General features: G+C 39.8%; 1 protein-coding gene across 4 annotated transcripts in view; it reads left to right on the plus strand.

Moving 5' to 3' along the window:
- The first annotated feature begins 10,391 nt into the window (after nucleotides 1-10,391).
- The window catches only part of SGIP1 (SH3GL interacting endocytic adaptor 1), a 213,008-nt gene continuing 207,202 nt past the window's right edge, over nucleotides 10,392-16,197 (plus strand). For all 4 annotated transcript variants that reach the window (XM_027618919.2, XM_035727226.1, XM_035727228.1 and 1 more), the window contains exon 1: nucleotides 10,392-10,519. In XM_027618919.2, coding sequence (XP_027474720.1) covers nucleotides 10,496-10,519 — 24 coding nt within the window. In that variant the 5' untranslated portion in view covers nucleotides 10,392-10,495. The remainder of the gene's footprint in view (nucleotides 10,520-16,197) is intronic.

Genomic DNA, 16,197 nt, shown 5'->3' on the forward strand with positions numbered 1-16,197 from the left:
AGCCAAGACATGAGTACAACGTAAGTGTCCACCAACAGGTGAATGGATAAGGAAGGTGTGGTGTATATGTACAATGGAATATTATTAAGCCATGAGAAAATAAAAAATCCTGCCTTTTGCTACAACATGGATGGATCTTGAGAGCATTATGCTAAGTGAAATAAGACAGACAGAAAAAGACAAATAACCAAATTGTATCACTTACATGTGGAATCTTTTTTTTAAAGTCAAACCCATAGAAACACAGAATAGAAAAGTGGTTTTCAGGGACTAGGATGTGGGGGAAATAGGGAGAAGTTGGTAAAAGGATACAAATAATTATTTTTTAAAGAAGGGATTTGAAGGGCATTAGACCAGGTGAGGAAAATACAATATTGAATCAGACTGAATTTATGGATGCATCAACTGGAGATTCTGAATTCAGTGTACTAGCTCAACCAGCTGAGAATGACTCTAAGAGTTTCTAGATGGGTTGACCGAAATCTAGGCCCAGTTGTGGTCCATAAGTAATGAAATTAAAATATCAAAAATTCCTCGCTATACTATAGAGCAAGGTTTTTCAATTTTGGCACTATTGACATTTGGAGTTAAATAATTCTTTGTTGGGGGTTGGGGGCAGATTGTAGAATGCTTAGCTGTATCTCTAGCCATTACCAACTAGATGCCAGTGCATCTCCCCCAGTTTAAGTCAACGAAAAATGTCTCTAGATATTGTCAAATGTACCCTGAGGGATCGAAATTGGCTCCAGTTGAGAACCATTGCTATAGAGGAAGGTATCCAAAGGCTTATGGAGCTGTGAATGCTGGAGTGTATTTATTATGAATGACCTGCTTAACAACCTGTTAGTTATGCCATCTGGGAGGGTGGGGCCCTTCAACAAGGCTTTGAGAAATAAATTGGTTAAGGCAGTATCAGTATCCTCAAAAGACTGTAGTGGCAGTTGTCTGCAAATAAAGTAAGAGATGCTGCCATGGACATAGGCTCCGAATTCAATGGGTGATGAAATCCCTGAGTTATAAGATCCAAGAAGTAATCAGAATGATTTGGCCTATAGAAATCTTTGGTAGTGACTAATTTATCATGGGGACCCTAGGACCACAATGAAGCACCTACTTCATTCATATAAGCAAAAGAAACATAAACAAAACTTGATTGGATGACAGAGATCTGACACGAATCAATACTATAGTTGGACATGTTTCTTCAACAAGTTCAGACTTGAGTCAAATCACAGACATAGAGCCCCTTTTAAAAGGGAGAGATTAGGTATGGTAAGGAGAGTAAGATCTCCTCAAAGATGGCCACATCGTAATCTCCAGAACCTGTGGATATGTCATACTACCTAGCAAAAGAGAAACCAAGGTTGCAGATAGAATTAAGGTTTCTAATCAGCTGACCTTAAAATAAAGAGATTATCCTGGATTATCTGGGTGAACTCAGTGTAATCACAAGGTCCTTAAAAGATGGCAGATGGAAGCAAAAGAGTCAAAACTGAAGAGATGGCATTGGGGAAAGTCTACTGATCACTGCTGGTTTTGAAGATACAAGGGGGTAATGAGCCAATACAAGTAGCCTCTGCAAAAGACAAGTAGTATCAGGAAAAGGCAAGAAAGTGGATTGTTCCCTATAGTCCCTAGAAAGGAATAGAACCCTCTAAAAAACTTAATTTTAGGACAACGAGACCCACTTTTGGACTTCTAACCTCCAAAACTGCAAGTTAATAAATTTATATTTGTATTGTTTTAGGCTGCCACGTTTGTGGCAATTTATTATAGCAGCCATAGGAAACTAATAATACACTAGGTCACTTTAAGTAAAGGATCTGCTATTCTTCTAAAAATTGTAAGTCTGCCTCCCAACCTTTCCCAAAGGGACTTGGATCCATTTATCAGGGTGATTGCATACTGAAGAAATGGAAATAGACACACTTTCCAGGGATTAGTAGACACTAACTCTGAACTGATGCTCATTCTTTTAGACCCATACACCACTGTGGTCCAATAGTCAACGTAGGGACTTAAGGATGTCAAGTGGTTGGTTAATGAAGTTTCGGCTCATGCCTGCCTCTAAGGCCATTAAGTCTCCAGGCTTCTCACCGTTTACCTAGTTCTGAATGCATAGCTCACATAGGCATATTCAGACTTCTCATGTTAGTTCCTTGATCTGTGGAGTGACAGATTACAGTAAGAAAGGCCTCTCTCTTCTAAAATAGTAAACCAAAAATCATGCTGTTTCAAAAAATTGAAATATGGAGGGACATTGGTTCCATACCACTTTATCCATTTGAACTTCCTCCTTGACCAGTGCATAGAAAAGATAAATCTTGGAAATGACAGTGGATTACCATAAACTTAATCAGATGGTGACTTTAGTTGAAGCTATTGACCACATGTGGATTTTTACTGGAGCAAATCAACACAGTTCTTGATAATCTGGTATACAGCTATTGATCTAAGGGAAGTATTTTTTTCCCCCTATACTTGTTAGTAAACACAACCAGAAAAAGTTTTCTTTCATGTAGAGGGAGTAGCAATACACCTCACACCTCTATAATACTTCAGTCCTCAAGGACCTTGATTGTCCAGCTACCCCACAGAGTGCTATTCTGGTCTACTGCCTTGATGATATCAGGCTCACTGGAACCACTGAACAGGAAGTAGCTAATATCCTTGAATATCTTAATAAAACCTATACATGCCAGGAGGTAGGTCCATAAAATTCAGAGATTGCAAACTCAGTGAAATTTCTAGGAATTCTGTTTTCTGGGATATATTGAGATCATACCTACAAAATGAAGAACAAGGGGCTCCAACCACTAAGAAAAAGGTGTAACACCTAGGGTGGCTCTTTGGATTTTGAGGCAATCTACATGTCATTTAGGAATTCTGCTTTGATCCATCCATTTACTGAGTATTAACCTCTTAATACCAACAGTCTTCAGTAGGAAACAGAGCAAGAGAAAGCTATGGGACAGGTCCAGGGTGCTTCCTGTTCAAACTGCTCTGCCGCTTAAGCCATATAACGCTGCATATTCAATGGTGGCTGAATGTCTGTAACAGATATGAACGCGATACAGAGTCTTTGGTAGGTCCTTGTAGATAAATAAGAGTGCAGACCTTCTGAATTTTGGAGTTAATTTATGCTGTCTTCTGAAGATCACTATTTTCCTTTTGAGAAACAGCTTTTGACTGGCTTCTAGGTCCTGGAAGAAAATTTTTCCCCCCTAGGAAACTAGACTTGACCCACTGGCTCTGGATTCAGAGTTTGCAGATTCTCAGCCCTGTGGAGCCCCACCTTTCAGAAGTAGCTGTCTGAGAAGTCTGATGGTAGGACCAGGCCCTGGGGATATTGCTGAATGAAGGAGGTATATCTGGCCCTCATACCTGCCTCCTCCTGATGGACCTGTGCCAGGCCAGCAGGGGCAGGCCAGGTGGGGAACTCACACAAAACAATGATCAACAGCACCTATGTATTGGACAATTGCAGGTCCTTTCTTAATAAGATACATCCTGTTGCTTTATTCGGATATTTGTACATTTCATCCAGTTAGGGGAGATGGGGGCAGAGATGGCCACCAAACAAAATACACCTTCTCATAAAGGGAGAAGCTTTTCTCACAAAATGTGTGTTGTCTGGCTCACCAAGTTATAAATTTGGGTAAATTCAACATCACTTCATCATCAGGTAGAAACTGTATATATAAGATAAGGCTCGAACCATGACAGCCTATGGACTCTGAAAAACAAACTGAGGGTTCTAGAGGGGAGGGGGGTGGGGGATGGGTTAGCCTGGTGATGGGTATTAAAGAGGGCACGTTCTGCGTGGAGCACTGGGTGTTATGCACAAACAATGAATCATGGAACACTACATCAAAAACTGATGATGTAATGTATGGTGATTACCATAACACTACAAAATTTAAAGAGAAAAAAAAAGATAAGGCTGAAGCAGCTCTTAAAAGCACAAGCCATTTGCATAGGTAATTCCTAAGACTCCTACAGTTCTTCCTCCTATTGCCAGATATTTTCTTGTCAGCCAGCACCTTTAGCTTCAGGGTGAGGCCCCTATTAGCAGTTCATTGACAAAACCAAAACTTGTCCACAGATGATCTACATTATATCCTAGTGGATATAAGCGGGCAGCTGCAACACAGCAGCCTCACTCAGGAGTGACACTAAAGAATGCTAGTGAAGGGAAATCTTCCCAGTACAAAGAATGTTGAGCAATGTACTTTATTATTCCTTTCTCTTGGACAGAACTATGGGCAGAGATATGCATCTTTACTGTTTTATGGGCCGTGGCTAATAGTTTAGTTAGATGGTCATAGAATTGAAAGACACGAAATTGCAAAATTGTTTACAAGGAGGTCTGGAGAAGAGATAAGTGGATGGAATTCTCCAAACTGGTGCAGTATATAAGGATACGTGCACCCCATATAAATGCTCACCAGAGGGCTACCACAGTAGAGGGGACTTTCAATAGCCAGAGGGGCAATATAATTCCACGTGTGGATGTCAGTCTCTCTCCCGCCACATCTTTTCTTGCCCAATGTGCTTATGATCAAAATGGGATGAAGACTGCGCACTCATCCAGGCTGTTGGCTGTAGCTTCTACGGAGTGACCAAGCTGCCAAAGCAAAGATCAATACCGATTCCCTCCATATGGAGCCATTCCCTGGGAGGGCCAGCCAGCTGCCTAGTGGCAGTGATTTGTTCTTACTGATACAAACATTTATTCTGGATATAGATTTGCCTTCCCTGCCTGCAATGCTTCTGTTAACCCCACTACCTGTAGACTTATAGAATGGCTTATTCACTGTTGGGGTTATTCCATACAGGCATTGCTCTTAGCCAAGGAAGTGATTTTATAGTGAATGCAATGTAGCTATAGGTTCATGCCCTCAGAATTCAGAATTCACTGTCTTGTCATGTCCCCCATCACCCTGAAGCAGCTGGCCTAATATAACAATGGCATTGCCATTTTAAGATGTAGGCCTGTAAGTGCTTGACAAGCTTTGCAAAGCTGGGGAAATGTCTTCAGGATACTTATATGCTCTGAATCACCAACCAGTGTATAATGTTATTTCACTCATAGCCAGAATGTGTGCATTTAGGAACCACACAGAGGAACTAGCTCCTCTCGTTATTACCTCTAATCCACCAGCAAAATTTTCCATTTCCATTATTACCACTTGGGCTTGCTGTTTTTAAGATCTGAATTCCTAGAATCAGGAGACACACAATAATTATTATGAACTAGAAACTGTAACCGCCATCTGGCCGTTATGGACACCTCATGCCACGGAACCAACAATAAAGTAGGCTGTTGCTATAATGGTTGGGGTAATTCATTCCAATTATAAAGAGGAAAGTAGGTTGCCACTACAAAATGGGAGTAAATCGGGTATGACTAGAATCCAGAAAATTCTACAGAGGGTTTCTTAGTACTTCTGTGTTCTGTGGCAAAAGATAATGGGAATCTACAGAAACCCAATACAGATAGGACTGCTAATGACAGACATCTACCAAGATGATTTTGCTAACTCCAGTAGGCAGAGAACCACAACCAACTGAGCTACTTCCTGAAGACAAAGAGACTAAGGGAAGCTTAGTAGAATAAGAAACATATAAATACCAATTGTGGCCAAATTATTACTTGTAGAAACAATAATTGTAGTAATTATACTCATTTTCTTTATTACCTTGATTTATTTATATTTATATAAATTAATGAATTGTTTCTTTATCCTTTCTTCATTGTCATATTATCTAATATTAGTTATTTTAATAATGGTTACCTGTCTATTTCAATATTAAATTACAGGATTTCAAAGAGGTAAATGTAACTCAGCTTAAGAGGGTTAGACATAATCTAGGGATAGTCAACATGACATATGGGACTTAAGTCTATTCTTCGGGAAGATTGCTTGTTGGTCTTTGGTTGTTAAAAGACGGTTGCATTGTGCTAATTAAAAGCATGATGTTGTTTTATTCCATATTGGGGGGTTAAATGTGGTAAAAAGAAATGGGCAGAGATGTCAAATTTCCAAAGGAGTTGATGCTGCTAGATCGTTGTCTGTCCATCTGGAAAATGTTTCCCCAAATCTCCTTCCCTATATGGTTCTGGATTAGAATTTTCCAACGAGAACAACTTTCTTGAGGTTTAGAAGGTAGACATGAGGCAAATGAATTTTTGGAAGTCACTGCAATCCCACATGGCAGGCTTCCAGGCGTCCCCCTCAGCTAGCAATCACAGAGATTTGAAAACTTCCCTTCCCCGCTCCTTTGCTTCCGTCTGACATTTGTGACTGTTTCTTGATTCTCCAGCCTTGGTCATCAAGACTGATATTCTCCCAGCTCTTTCGACATTTGTGTAATAAGCCCTGTCTTCATTATTTAACCCAATTATCTCAACTATCTTGAACAAACTCAGACTGAGGCAGGGAGTGATCATCTGTTGCTGTTTTATATTCAGCTCGTGGCCTCTGTGACAGTGATGTTCAGTGATGTAAGACTGCAAGTGGAAAATGGATACCAGTTCTGTTTGGTAAAACTAGAAAAAGTGCCAGAATCCCCAACGAGCCAGTCCTATGAAAAACAAGCGGGAAAACTAAGGGACGATCACATATATGGACCGGGTAAAATGGTAGAGAGCATTCAGGCAGGCATTCAGAGTTCACCCGAAGCACACCGATACCACACTGAAAACATAAATAATTGTGAGCTTCACCTGCTGGTAGGAATGAGTGCAATTACTAACATTCTTTCCAGGGTTTGTCAGAGAAGATTCACAAGAAGTGCAGTTGAAGCCACAGATGAAAGACATCAAAAGTGCTGTTTCAATGGGACTGAAAAAGGCATGGTCTGAAAATGGGGATACAAATACACCCAGGGTTATTGTAGATCAGAACTAAAACTAGGGCAAAGCTTATCATCCACGATATTAACATGCTGAATTATTATCAGCTAATACCTTAATGAAATTAACAACCACTACATTACTTGTTTTTCACAAAGCAAATATAGATCTCATCTCAAATCCATTTCTCAAGTCCACCCATGTATCTAATTTAGTAGAATTTATAGTCTCATTTGGTAGAATTTATGTTCCTATTGCTATTTATCAAGCAACCCTGAAACTGGAATGATTTACTTGGCAAGACCCTTTTCTTATTCCATTTTATGGGTATAATAATTTGGTTCAATTGTCACCTGTAAAAGTGATAAGATTTAGAGAATTGGTTAATTTGTTCTTTTTATGGTAGAAACATTGCACCATGGTCTATTTCCAGTGAAGTGACTAAAGAGAGGAAAAACTGTTTTCTCAAAGAAAAAAAAAGCAATTGCATAAGCAATGCTGATTTTTTGTGTGTAAATCCTAAGCCACTCCCAAACTTAAAACCTTCAGAGAAAAATGAATGGTTAATATTACAACTTGGGCACACACTGATCCATGTAAATGAGCAGCCTTCAAATATATTTGGTCATACTCCTTGACTGTACTGATGGTAGGTTCTGACATGAGTTGAACTGGCCCATAATCACAGAACCCACAAGAAGCAACTGGAAATGCAACACTTTATTGGACTATGGACTGTGTGGAAACACTGCCCGATTTCAATTGATAACACACTTGCATGTGTGCATGCCCATGTACCACACATACCACACACCCAAACATGCACATCACAAAACAGAACACGAGTCATACACGTGTTATTTACTTTCAGCTGGAAAATCAGAGAAATTTTCAATTTACAGCCAGTGACAAGTCTAATTGCAGCAGGAGCTCCCAAGGCTCCTCCCACTTCCATCAGCTCCCAGCCATGCTCCCCTCGTCTGGGGTCTGTTGAGAAGGCACCTTCTGGACACTTGCTGACAGAGACAAGGAGCTTATGGGTTTTGAGTGAAAAGGATTTGCTAAATAAAGCTTCGGTTCAAGCCTTCACCCCTCTCTCCCAGAGGTCAGGGTGCTAAAGTCCTTGGTAGCTATGGAAATCACAAGGTGAACCATATGAATTACTTACATTTTAGAGCTAGCTGTGCAACACGGATTCCCAGTTAAACCCAGTTAGGAAATTAAGCTCATGCAATTATATTTTCAAAAGGAAAATACAGAGTGAGAAAGTTTCTTTTCTATAGCCAAATAATTAGTGGTGAGTGTGCCTCTCTGATTTACTGCCCAAGATTGATTCCAGCCTAACCTAAACCTCAACACATCATCCTGGCGAAATTAAGTCTACCAAGAGCCAAGGCTCTTTTTCTTCTGTGAATAAATTCTCTATCACTTTAGTTTCTTGGTTAATATGACATATTACATATTCAAATGTCTTTATTCCTTTTGATTCCTTTCTTTGGTCTAGCACATGATTTATTTAGTTTGTAGTGGTCATTAATTAAAAAGGAGGTGGTGAATACCAGTGCAAAAGGCCATTTTAAGATGGAGATGGCTTCATTTGGGCTTGACTCCTAAGAAATTTATTGGTCTCACTCCATCCATGTCTTTGAACTAAGTTGACGTACTGATTCTTATTTTGCCTAATGACCTTTAAAAAGAAAAGAGCTTCATTTAGGACTCCTTTGCAAGTGACAATCAACCTGAATTTGCTTGAGCAAAATGAGGAAGTTATTTGTTCTTCAAACTGTAGGAAGATCAGAAGCAACAGGAGAAAAAAATAGGTGGAGGTGCTCACAAGCCAATAGGGCTGGCTACTCTCCCCCTCTCTCCTTGTCAGGTGCATTCCCTACACACAACCCATCACCCCATGCCCAGGGGAAGGACATGGCTGACATGGTTGCCATGGCAAGTTTACATTCTTACAGCTTGAGAACCTCATAGGAAAAGGTTCCTCACTCATAGATTTAGTTTCTTGAACCTCAGGGAAGAATTCTAATTGGGCTGGCTAGAGTTATAACATGGGGAATAAAAGTATTATTGGTTCATCTTGGGCCAGGTATCTCTCCCTTGACCCAACATCTATGGATAAGGAGGTAGAGCCGTGTTGGGAGATGACAGAAACCATTTCTTCTTCATGACAGAGTGTAGTGAGAAGAAAAAGGGAATTTCTGCCCCCCCAAAAGGGGAATGGTGTTACCAGAGCAAAAGAGGAATATTGAACCCCCAAAATAACAATTAATATTCTCAAGACCAATTTGTAATCCTGTAATTTCAAGGTTAGGTCATGGGCTTTAGAGTCAGACAGATGTGAGTTCAAGTCCCAGCTCTGATATTTTCTGTTTTCTTGGACAAGTTATTTACTACTTCGGAGCCTCTATTTTCTCATCTGCAAAATGGGACTAGAATACCTAAATCATAGGTTTGAAGGAATTACTTGAAATAATGGTCATAAATTACTTAGCAGACTACCTATAGAATGCTTAATAAAATATAGAATGCTATGAAGTGACTAATAAACTCAGCTATTATCACAATGCCCTGTAGTTTTTGTTTCAGGTTGCTCTAATAACAACCTCAGTAACCAGGTTTGGCTTTTGGATCCAATCGGAGAGGTAATTTTCTGGGTTTATGTTCCTACTGGGATCTTCCTAGATCTCTCTCATAAAAAATAATATGTTTGTTTATCAAATAATTTTTGAACACCAAATATGCCTCCAGCATGGTGTTATCTATTGTAGGAAATGTCAAAGAAATAGAAGGTATGGTCCCTTTCTTCTAGACTTCTGGTGGGGTAGTAACTAATAGACACAAAATAAAATTAGGAGATGACAAGCTATATAATCAGAAGCAGATGTGATACATGCAGTAGGAGTTAAGATAATGAAAGATCCATATGATCAGTTTCCTTGAGAGGATTTGAGTTTGACCTTGTAAAAAGCATGGCATTTATACAGGTAAAAGTAGGCATTTCAGGTTAGGTGAGTACAGGGAGAGAATGGCTAGAGCAGAATGGAGAAAATATTGTTGTGTTTTGAAGGAGAGGTTGCACTCAAGGATTCCCCCCTCCCACCTTACCACACATGACACAGATTTTACTCCCAAGGCTCTGAGAAGTGAATAAGGAAGATCAGCAGCCCCAGGAATCACGATAAGAAGCAAATGTAGATTCAGGATGCATTAAGGCCTATGTATGGCATGTGGAGGGTGGGGAAGTGCAGATAAATAGTTGAGAGTACAAGGAAATCTACAGTATGAAATATTGGAGATAAACAAAGATGAGGTCCAAAATGTGGCTATACTTTTAGTGCCTAAGACTCAATGGAAATGAAGGTCATTAGAATTAAGAAAGTCAAGCAACTGTGAAATAGGTATGTCAGATCATGGAAGGGATGCTGAAGTCATGAATAATGAGGTGAGATAAAGAGGACTATGATACAGTTGCTGAAGTCATAGAGAAAAGTTTAACCTGCAGGTGGTCTGGGGTTGGTAAAAAGAGAAACAGCTAAAATGGGGAAAGTAAACAAGTTGGATCCTAGAAGATATTTTGGTAATGGCAGCAAATGATTGACACAGAGGCTAAAATGGGGAACTAAGAAAATGCCAATCACTGCTCTTCATCTAGTGAGTTGGGGATAAGGGTGGAACATGGGAAAGGGAGATGGCCTCCAGTACAGTGGTTATACACAAGCTTCCCTGGTCTCCTCTCTACCCCAGCTGTTCTCCTCTGTGTTGCCTTAGCTCAGAACATTTATAAACCTGTGTTTAAGGCTCGGTTTGCACATCTGCCTCCCCCACTGTGCAATAAGCTTCTCGAAAAGTTTACAACTTTTTCATCTTGGTGTCCCAAAGCCTGAAAGTTCCCAGGCATAGACAATTCTTAACATAACTTTGTTGGATGAAGAAATGAATGGATGTGCATGTGGTGGTGATATACACCATTAGCACATAACCCTGAAACATAACCCATCCCCCTTGTCCACAGTGCTTGTTGGGTTGGTTTTCTGTCAGTCTCTAGAACAGCACTGTCCAGTAGAAATTTTTGAGCCACAAATGTGAACCACATGTATAATTTAAACTTGGCAAGTACCCAATTTAATCAAATATATAAAATATTATCGTTTTAACATATGATCAATATAAAAATTATTAATGAGATATTTTAGATTCTTTTTGTTTTGTACTCTTGTCGAAGTCTGGTGTGCATTCCGATGCTTACATCACATCTCAATTCAGACTAGGCATATTTTAAGTGCTAAATAGCCACTTGTAGCTGGTGACTAGATAGTGCAGTTCTAGATTCTAGAACATACCTAGTTCTTTCCCTTCTGATGGCCTCTACACTTTCCTCTGTTCAGATGACTCTTCCTCTAACTTTTCTAAAAAATATGTATTTTGTATTATATCATCCATAAAAGACTATATACACATATAGAATGTAAACACATGTAAATATTACACATATATACACACTATATATAAATTGAACAGAGATTAGTACAATGAAGGTTTATTTTTTACACATTCCAAGTCTCATGTAGATCAAGTAGCTGTCTACCATTTGGAAGGGACAAAGAGGCAAAGACTATCTGAAGGATGTTTGCAAAGGGCCAGGGTTGGAAAATTCCATTGCCTTAACTTAGTCATACAGCTTCACCAAGATGCAAGAAAGGCCAACAAATACTGTCTTCCTGTGTATCCAGATAGAGAAAATTGTGTGAGAAACACGTATCATTGTGCTTGGGCCTCTCATTTTTGTGGGTCTGTGCTTCTAGCATCTTGCACTGGGCCTATCACTGTTTCTTTTTGGCAGTATTCACTATACCATTGATTACAGCTATAACATTTAAACATTTTTTTAAGATTTGTTTATTAGAGAGAGAGAGAGAGAGAAAGTGGGGGCAGGGGCAGAGGGAGAGAATTTTTCAAACAGACTCCCTACTGAGCACAGAGCCCAACGCAAGGCTTAATCGCACTACCCATGAGATCATAACCTGAGCCAAAACCAAGAATCTGATGCTTAACTGACTGAGCCACCCAGATGCCCCTAACATTTAAAATTTTTTAATGAGAATGTTTTTACCACTTTCATGTGCTCTTTCTGGCCCTCAGTCTTCTCTCTCTCTCTCTCTCTCTTTTTTTTTTTTTGAGAAACAAAGAGAGAGAGAGTGCATGGGGGAGGGGAGGGGTGGAGGTAGCGAGAGGCAGAGAGAGAATGAGAGAGAGAATCTTAAGCAGGCTCCACGCTCAGCAGGGAACCCCACATGGGGCTCGATCTCACAACCCTGAGATCATGACCTGAGCCTAAATCAAGAGCCAGACGCTTAACTGACTGAGCCACACAACTGCCCCCTACTCTTTTGTCATAGCACTCTGATCTTATTTATTGTTGCTATATCCCTAAAATTATATCAAAGTAAAAAACAGATATTTTTCAAAGTTTTTATTCATTTATTTATTTGTTAGAGAGAGAGAGAGAGAGGCAGGCTGAGGGAGAAGCAGGCTCCCCGCCGAGCAAGGAGTCCAATGTGGGACTTGATCCCAGGACCCTAGGATCATGACCTGAACCGGAGGCAGATGCTTAACCAACTGAGCCACCCAGGTGTCCCCCCAAAATAGATTTTTTAAATGCCTTTCCAGTTTTCTACATTTCCTCTGCTTTCAATGAGAGTGTTTCCTCTGCTTAATGAGCTAGAATTGTCTATTTTCTTCCGTTTTTGAGGCTGGTGACTCTTCTCATGTACTCAGCCTTTATTGCTTAGCTTTATCCATGTACATCTAGATTAAGCAGTACTCCTAGCTGACACTCCTTCAGTACTCAAGTTGGTTTGAGTGTGCATAGAGCAGTGGGTGGCGAGCATACCAGGGCATGTCTTGTATTTGGGATAAGTGAGCCAAGAAGTATGGTCTGCTTCCCCCTTCCCCGCCCCTCCCACAGTGAGGAGCACGACTATGAGGTCTGCGGTTTTTCTCAGGACATGGTGAGTGAGAATATATGCGTGACCTCTCAAGTATGCTGAATGGGATTAGAGTAGCATTTTCAGTCCCTCTGGATCATGAATCCTTTTATAAGTTTTATCTTAGGTGAACTGAGTAATGTCCATGGCAAACAGCTTTTGTTTCATAGTTTCTCTCCCCACACTTAGTCTGGTAATAGTGCTCCTTCATCCTTTGACAATGCCTTTTCTACCCCTCCAAATATATAAGGGGTTCATATTATTAAGGGTTGTTTGTCACAGAAATTTCCCTATTTCCTTCCCATATTTAGTCACAGTGGTAGGCATGTGACGAAGTTCAATGTGAGTTTTGGTTTAAAAAAGTCCGGTATGATACGTCATTAACCTGGTCTCATTGACTGGTCCAGAGGGTGAAGAGTGAGCCAAGCCAGTTCAATCAGAGCCCTTCTCCAGAAGTTTTCTGAAGTAGATCTTGAATGGTCAGGCTCTGAAGATGGGAGCTTAAAGGATTTAAATGGCCATCTCTCAGATCACAGGGAGAAAAATTAGTAAGAGCAAACCAGCAGACATGCTGAGAGAAACAGAGTTGTGAGTACTTGGTTTTGGTAACAAAGTTTCCTGGAGTAACCGAGTTCTTGCTTTCTATGTAGTCCTTCATGTAACTCTGAGAGCTACCCGAATAAAGCCCCCTTTGGCCATGTCGGTTCCAATTGGCATTCTTCATTCTAACTGACATGGCCAAAGGGGGCTTTATTTGTGTAGAGCTCACAGAGTTATAATATATTATAATATATATATTATTTCACCTATTTCATCCCATGGAAATCTAACTCTTCCAGTGGGCCCTTGCTGATTTCCAGGGCTTGGACAATATTTTCTCTTCTACATTCATTGAATTGCCTCAGCGGGGACAGCAAGAGGGACAGAATCAAATGCCATGTTAAGATCACTATCTTGGAGATATATCTCTATCTATATACCTATATGTCTTATCTACATCCATATATATCCACTTATTAAACGTCACTGCTATGTTAATTTTCTTTCCTCCTTCCTTTGTGACTCAGTTCTCATGATATTCTTTCTCTTTGTGAACTATGAACGGATTTTTCCTCAAACACTAACATTGGGAAATCGTGAAGAAGTTCAACTTTTATAGTAAGAATATAATAGGATTTGATTCCAAAAACATGTGTAACAGGGCATCACCACCATACAAATGTTATTTCAGGAAAAAAAAAAACTTCAATGTCTAGTGACTTCAGCAATTAAGGTTTTGGTCTTGGACTGGTTGCAGGCCCTGAGAGCCTGGTATGATCTGGGCTTATGCTCACCATCCTGGACTAAATCCCTATAGGCAGTCCTTGCACTTTGAAGCAAGTTAGTAATTTAAACAATCTTTTCTTTTGACTTCCATTTAGAATTTGCAAAAAAATATTCCATTATTTCAGCAGCTAAAAATTCCCTTTTGTACTTGTTGGTAAGCAAAAACTGTACTAGGAAATAATGAAATTTGAGCCATGATATAATGTGTTATCTTTGTTCTTGAGAAAACTCCCTTTTTTTTTTTTCCTCAAAAACCTATGAGAAGGGGCGCCTGGGTGGCTCAGTCGTTAAGCGTCTGCCTTCGGCTCAGGTCATGTCCCAGGGTCCTGGGATCGAGCCCCACATCGGGCTCCTTGCTCAGCCGGGAGCCTGCTTCGCCCTCTCCCACTCCCCCTGCTTGTGTTTTCTCTCTAGCTGTCTGTCTCTCTCTCTGTCAAATAAATAAAATTAAAAAAAAAAAAACATGAGAAGACAAAATTAAAATGCTTAATCTGTTCTGATAACATACTTGGGCAATTTTTTATTTGAAGCAGAACTTTGCTCCTCAAGTGTTCTTATAGTTGGTAATTAGCAATTGGTAATTTCAGTTGGTAATAAAGTTCCACAAAGTTTAACTGGTCTTCAGACTAGCCTTACCACCTTTGACGACACATGCCTTTCTTGGTCCTTCTCTGACAATCACATCCAGACACTTCTTTTTCCTATAAACACCCCACTGATGGAAAAAACCTTTGAGCTGTCTCCGTCTCTAACTAGCTGCCTCGCCCGCATGTCTAAAACAAAACTGATATTGTGTCCATGCTAAATCTCTGAGAAGTTTGCCCTAATATACTGTAAAATGTACTTTGAGTGAGGGAAGGCAGGCAACCTGGGTTTCTCTGGTTCTCTTGCCCCTTACATCTCTTAAAATAATTCTTATTTCCACATCTCAGTGCTTGCACTTACCTCCAGATATTATCTGAGCCATTTTTCTTATTTCAAACCCCCTATTTGATTTAGAACTGCCACTCCAAGTCCATTCCATTTTTTCCCGAACTCCAAAATTCCATCTCTGAAAGTGGACCTTCCCTAACCTCCTTTGTTTCAAATCTCTCTTCTACTCACCTGTCCCCTGGAGCCTCAGAAAGCTCCAACTTGTTCCACCTCTGGATGCATCCCCTCTGTGTATGTGGTATAACTCTCAGTTAGCTAAAAACTTCTCCAATGCCTCTGGCAGCCCTTTGGGGATAATACAACCGATACTAAAAAGCTAACATGGGGAGTTTATTACGCTCCAGACACTATGCTAAGTAATTTACTGGCCAAGTATTTAGATGACTGCTTGGCACATAGTAAGTCATTAATAAATGTTTGTTATTGCTACTATTTATAGCCCTATGAACTTGGTACTATTTTGAGCCCCACTTTACAAATAAAGAAATTGTGAGGCACAGAGAATTACATAACTTGTACAGGATCACAGAGCTCATTAAGTGGCAGGGACAGAATTGAACCCAGTCTGTTTGATGCCAGTAGTTATCCATGTTCTTAAGCACCACAGAAAATTTGGTTAAATACACACACACATGAACCTTGTTTCTGCAGTTTTCAGAAGAGTGTAAATTGTACTCAACACAAGTTTTACTTTGAAATTCTTTTCTCTTTTAAAATTCAACTCCCTCATAGATAATAAGGAAAAAGGCACAAGTATTTGTATCTCCCTGGAGAGTGTCATTGTGAAATTTCGAGGCTACTGAAATATGTGTCCTTAGGGAGAATAAGAGTTTTTAAAAACTTCTAAGTTGCTAAGGAACTGAGTTTTTGGTGTTTTGTTTGTTTGTTTGTTTGTTGAACTGTTAGTATGCTCTTCAGTCAGCTTTTTGAGTTATATTTTCTTTCCTAGGTCTTAGCCAGCAATACCTCATATTTGCTCTGGTGGAAAGAACTAGACTATGTCATGGGCTAAGCAATATTAAAAGTTTGTGGATATATTTATAACATAAAAGATTAATAATAGCATTAGAGACTCAACACTGATCA

Source organism: Zalophus californianus, chromosome 4 (genome assembly GCF_009762305.2).
Source record: "Zalophus californianus isolate mZalCal1 chromosome 4, mZalCal1.pri.v2, whole genome shotgun sequence".
NCBI classification, from domain to species: Eukaryota; Metazoa; Chordata; class Mammalia; order Carnivora; family Otariidae; genus Zalophus; species Zalophus californianus.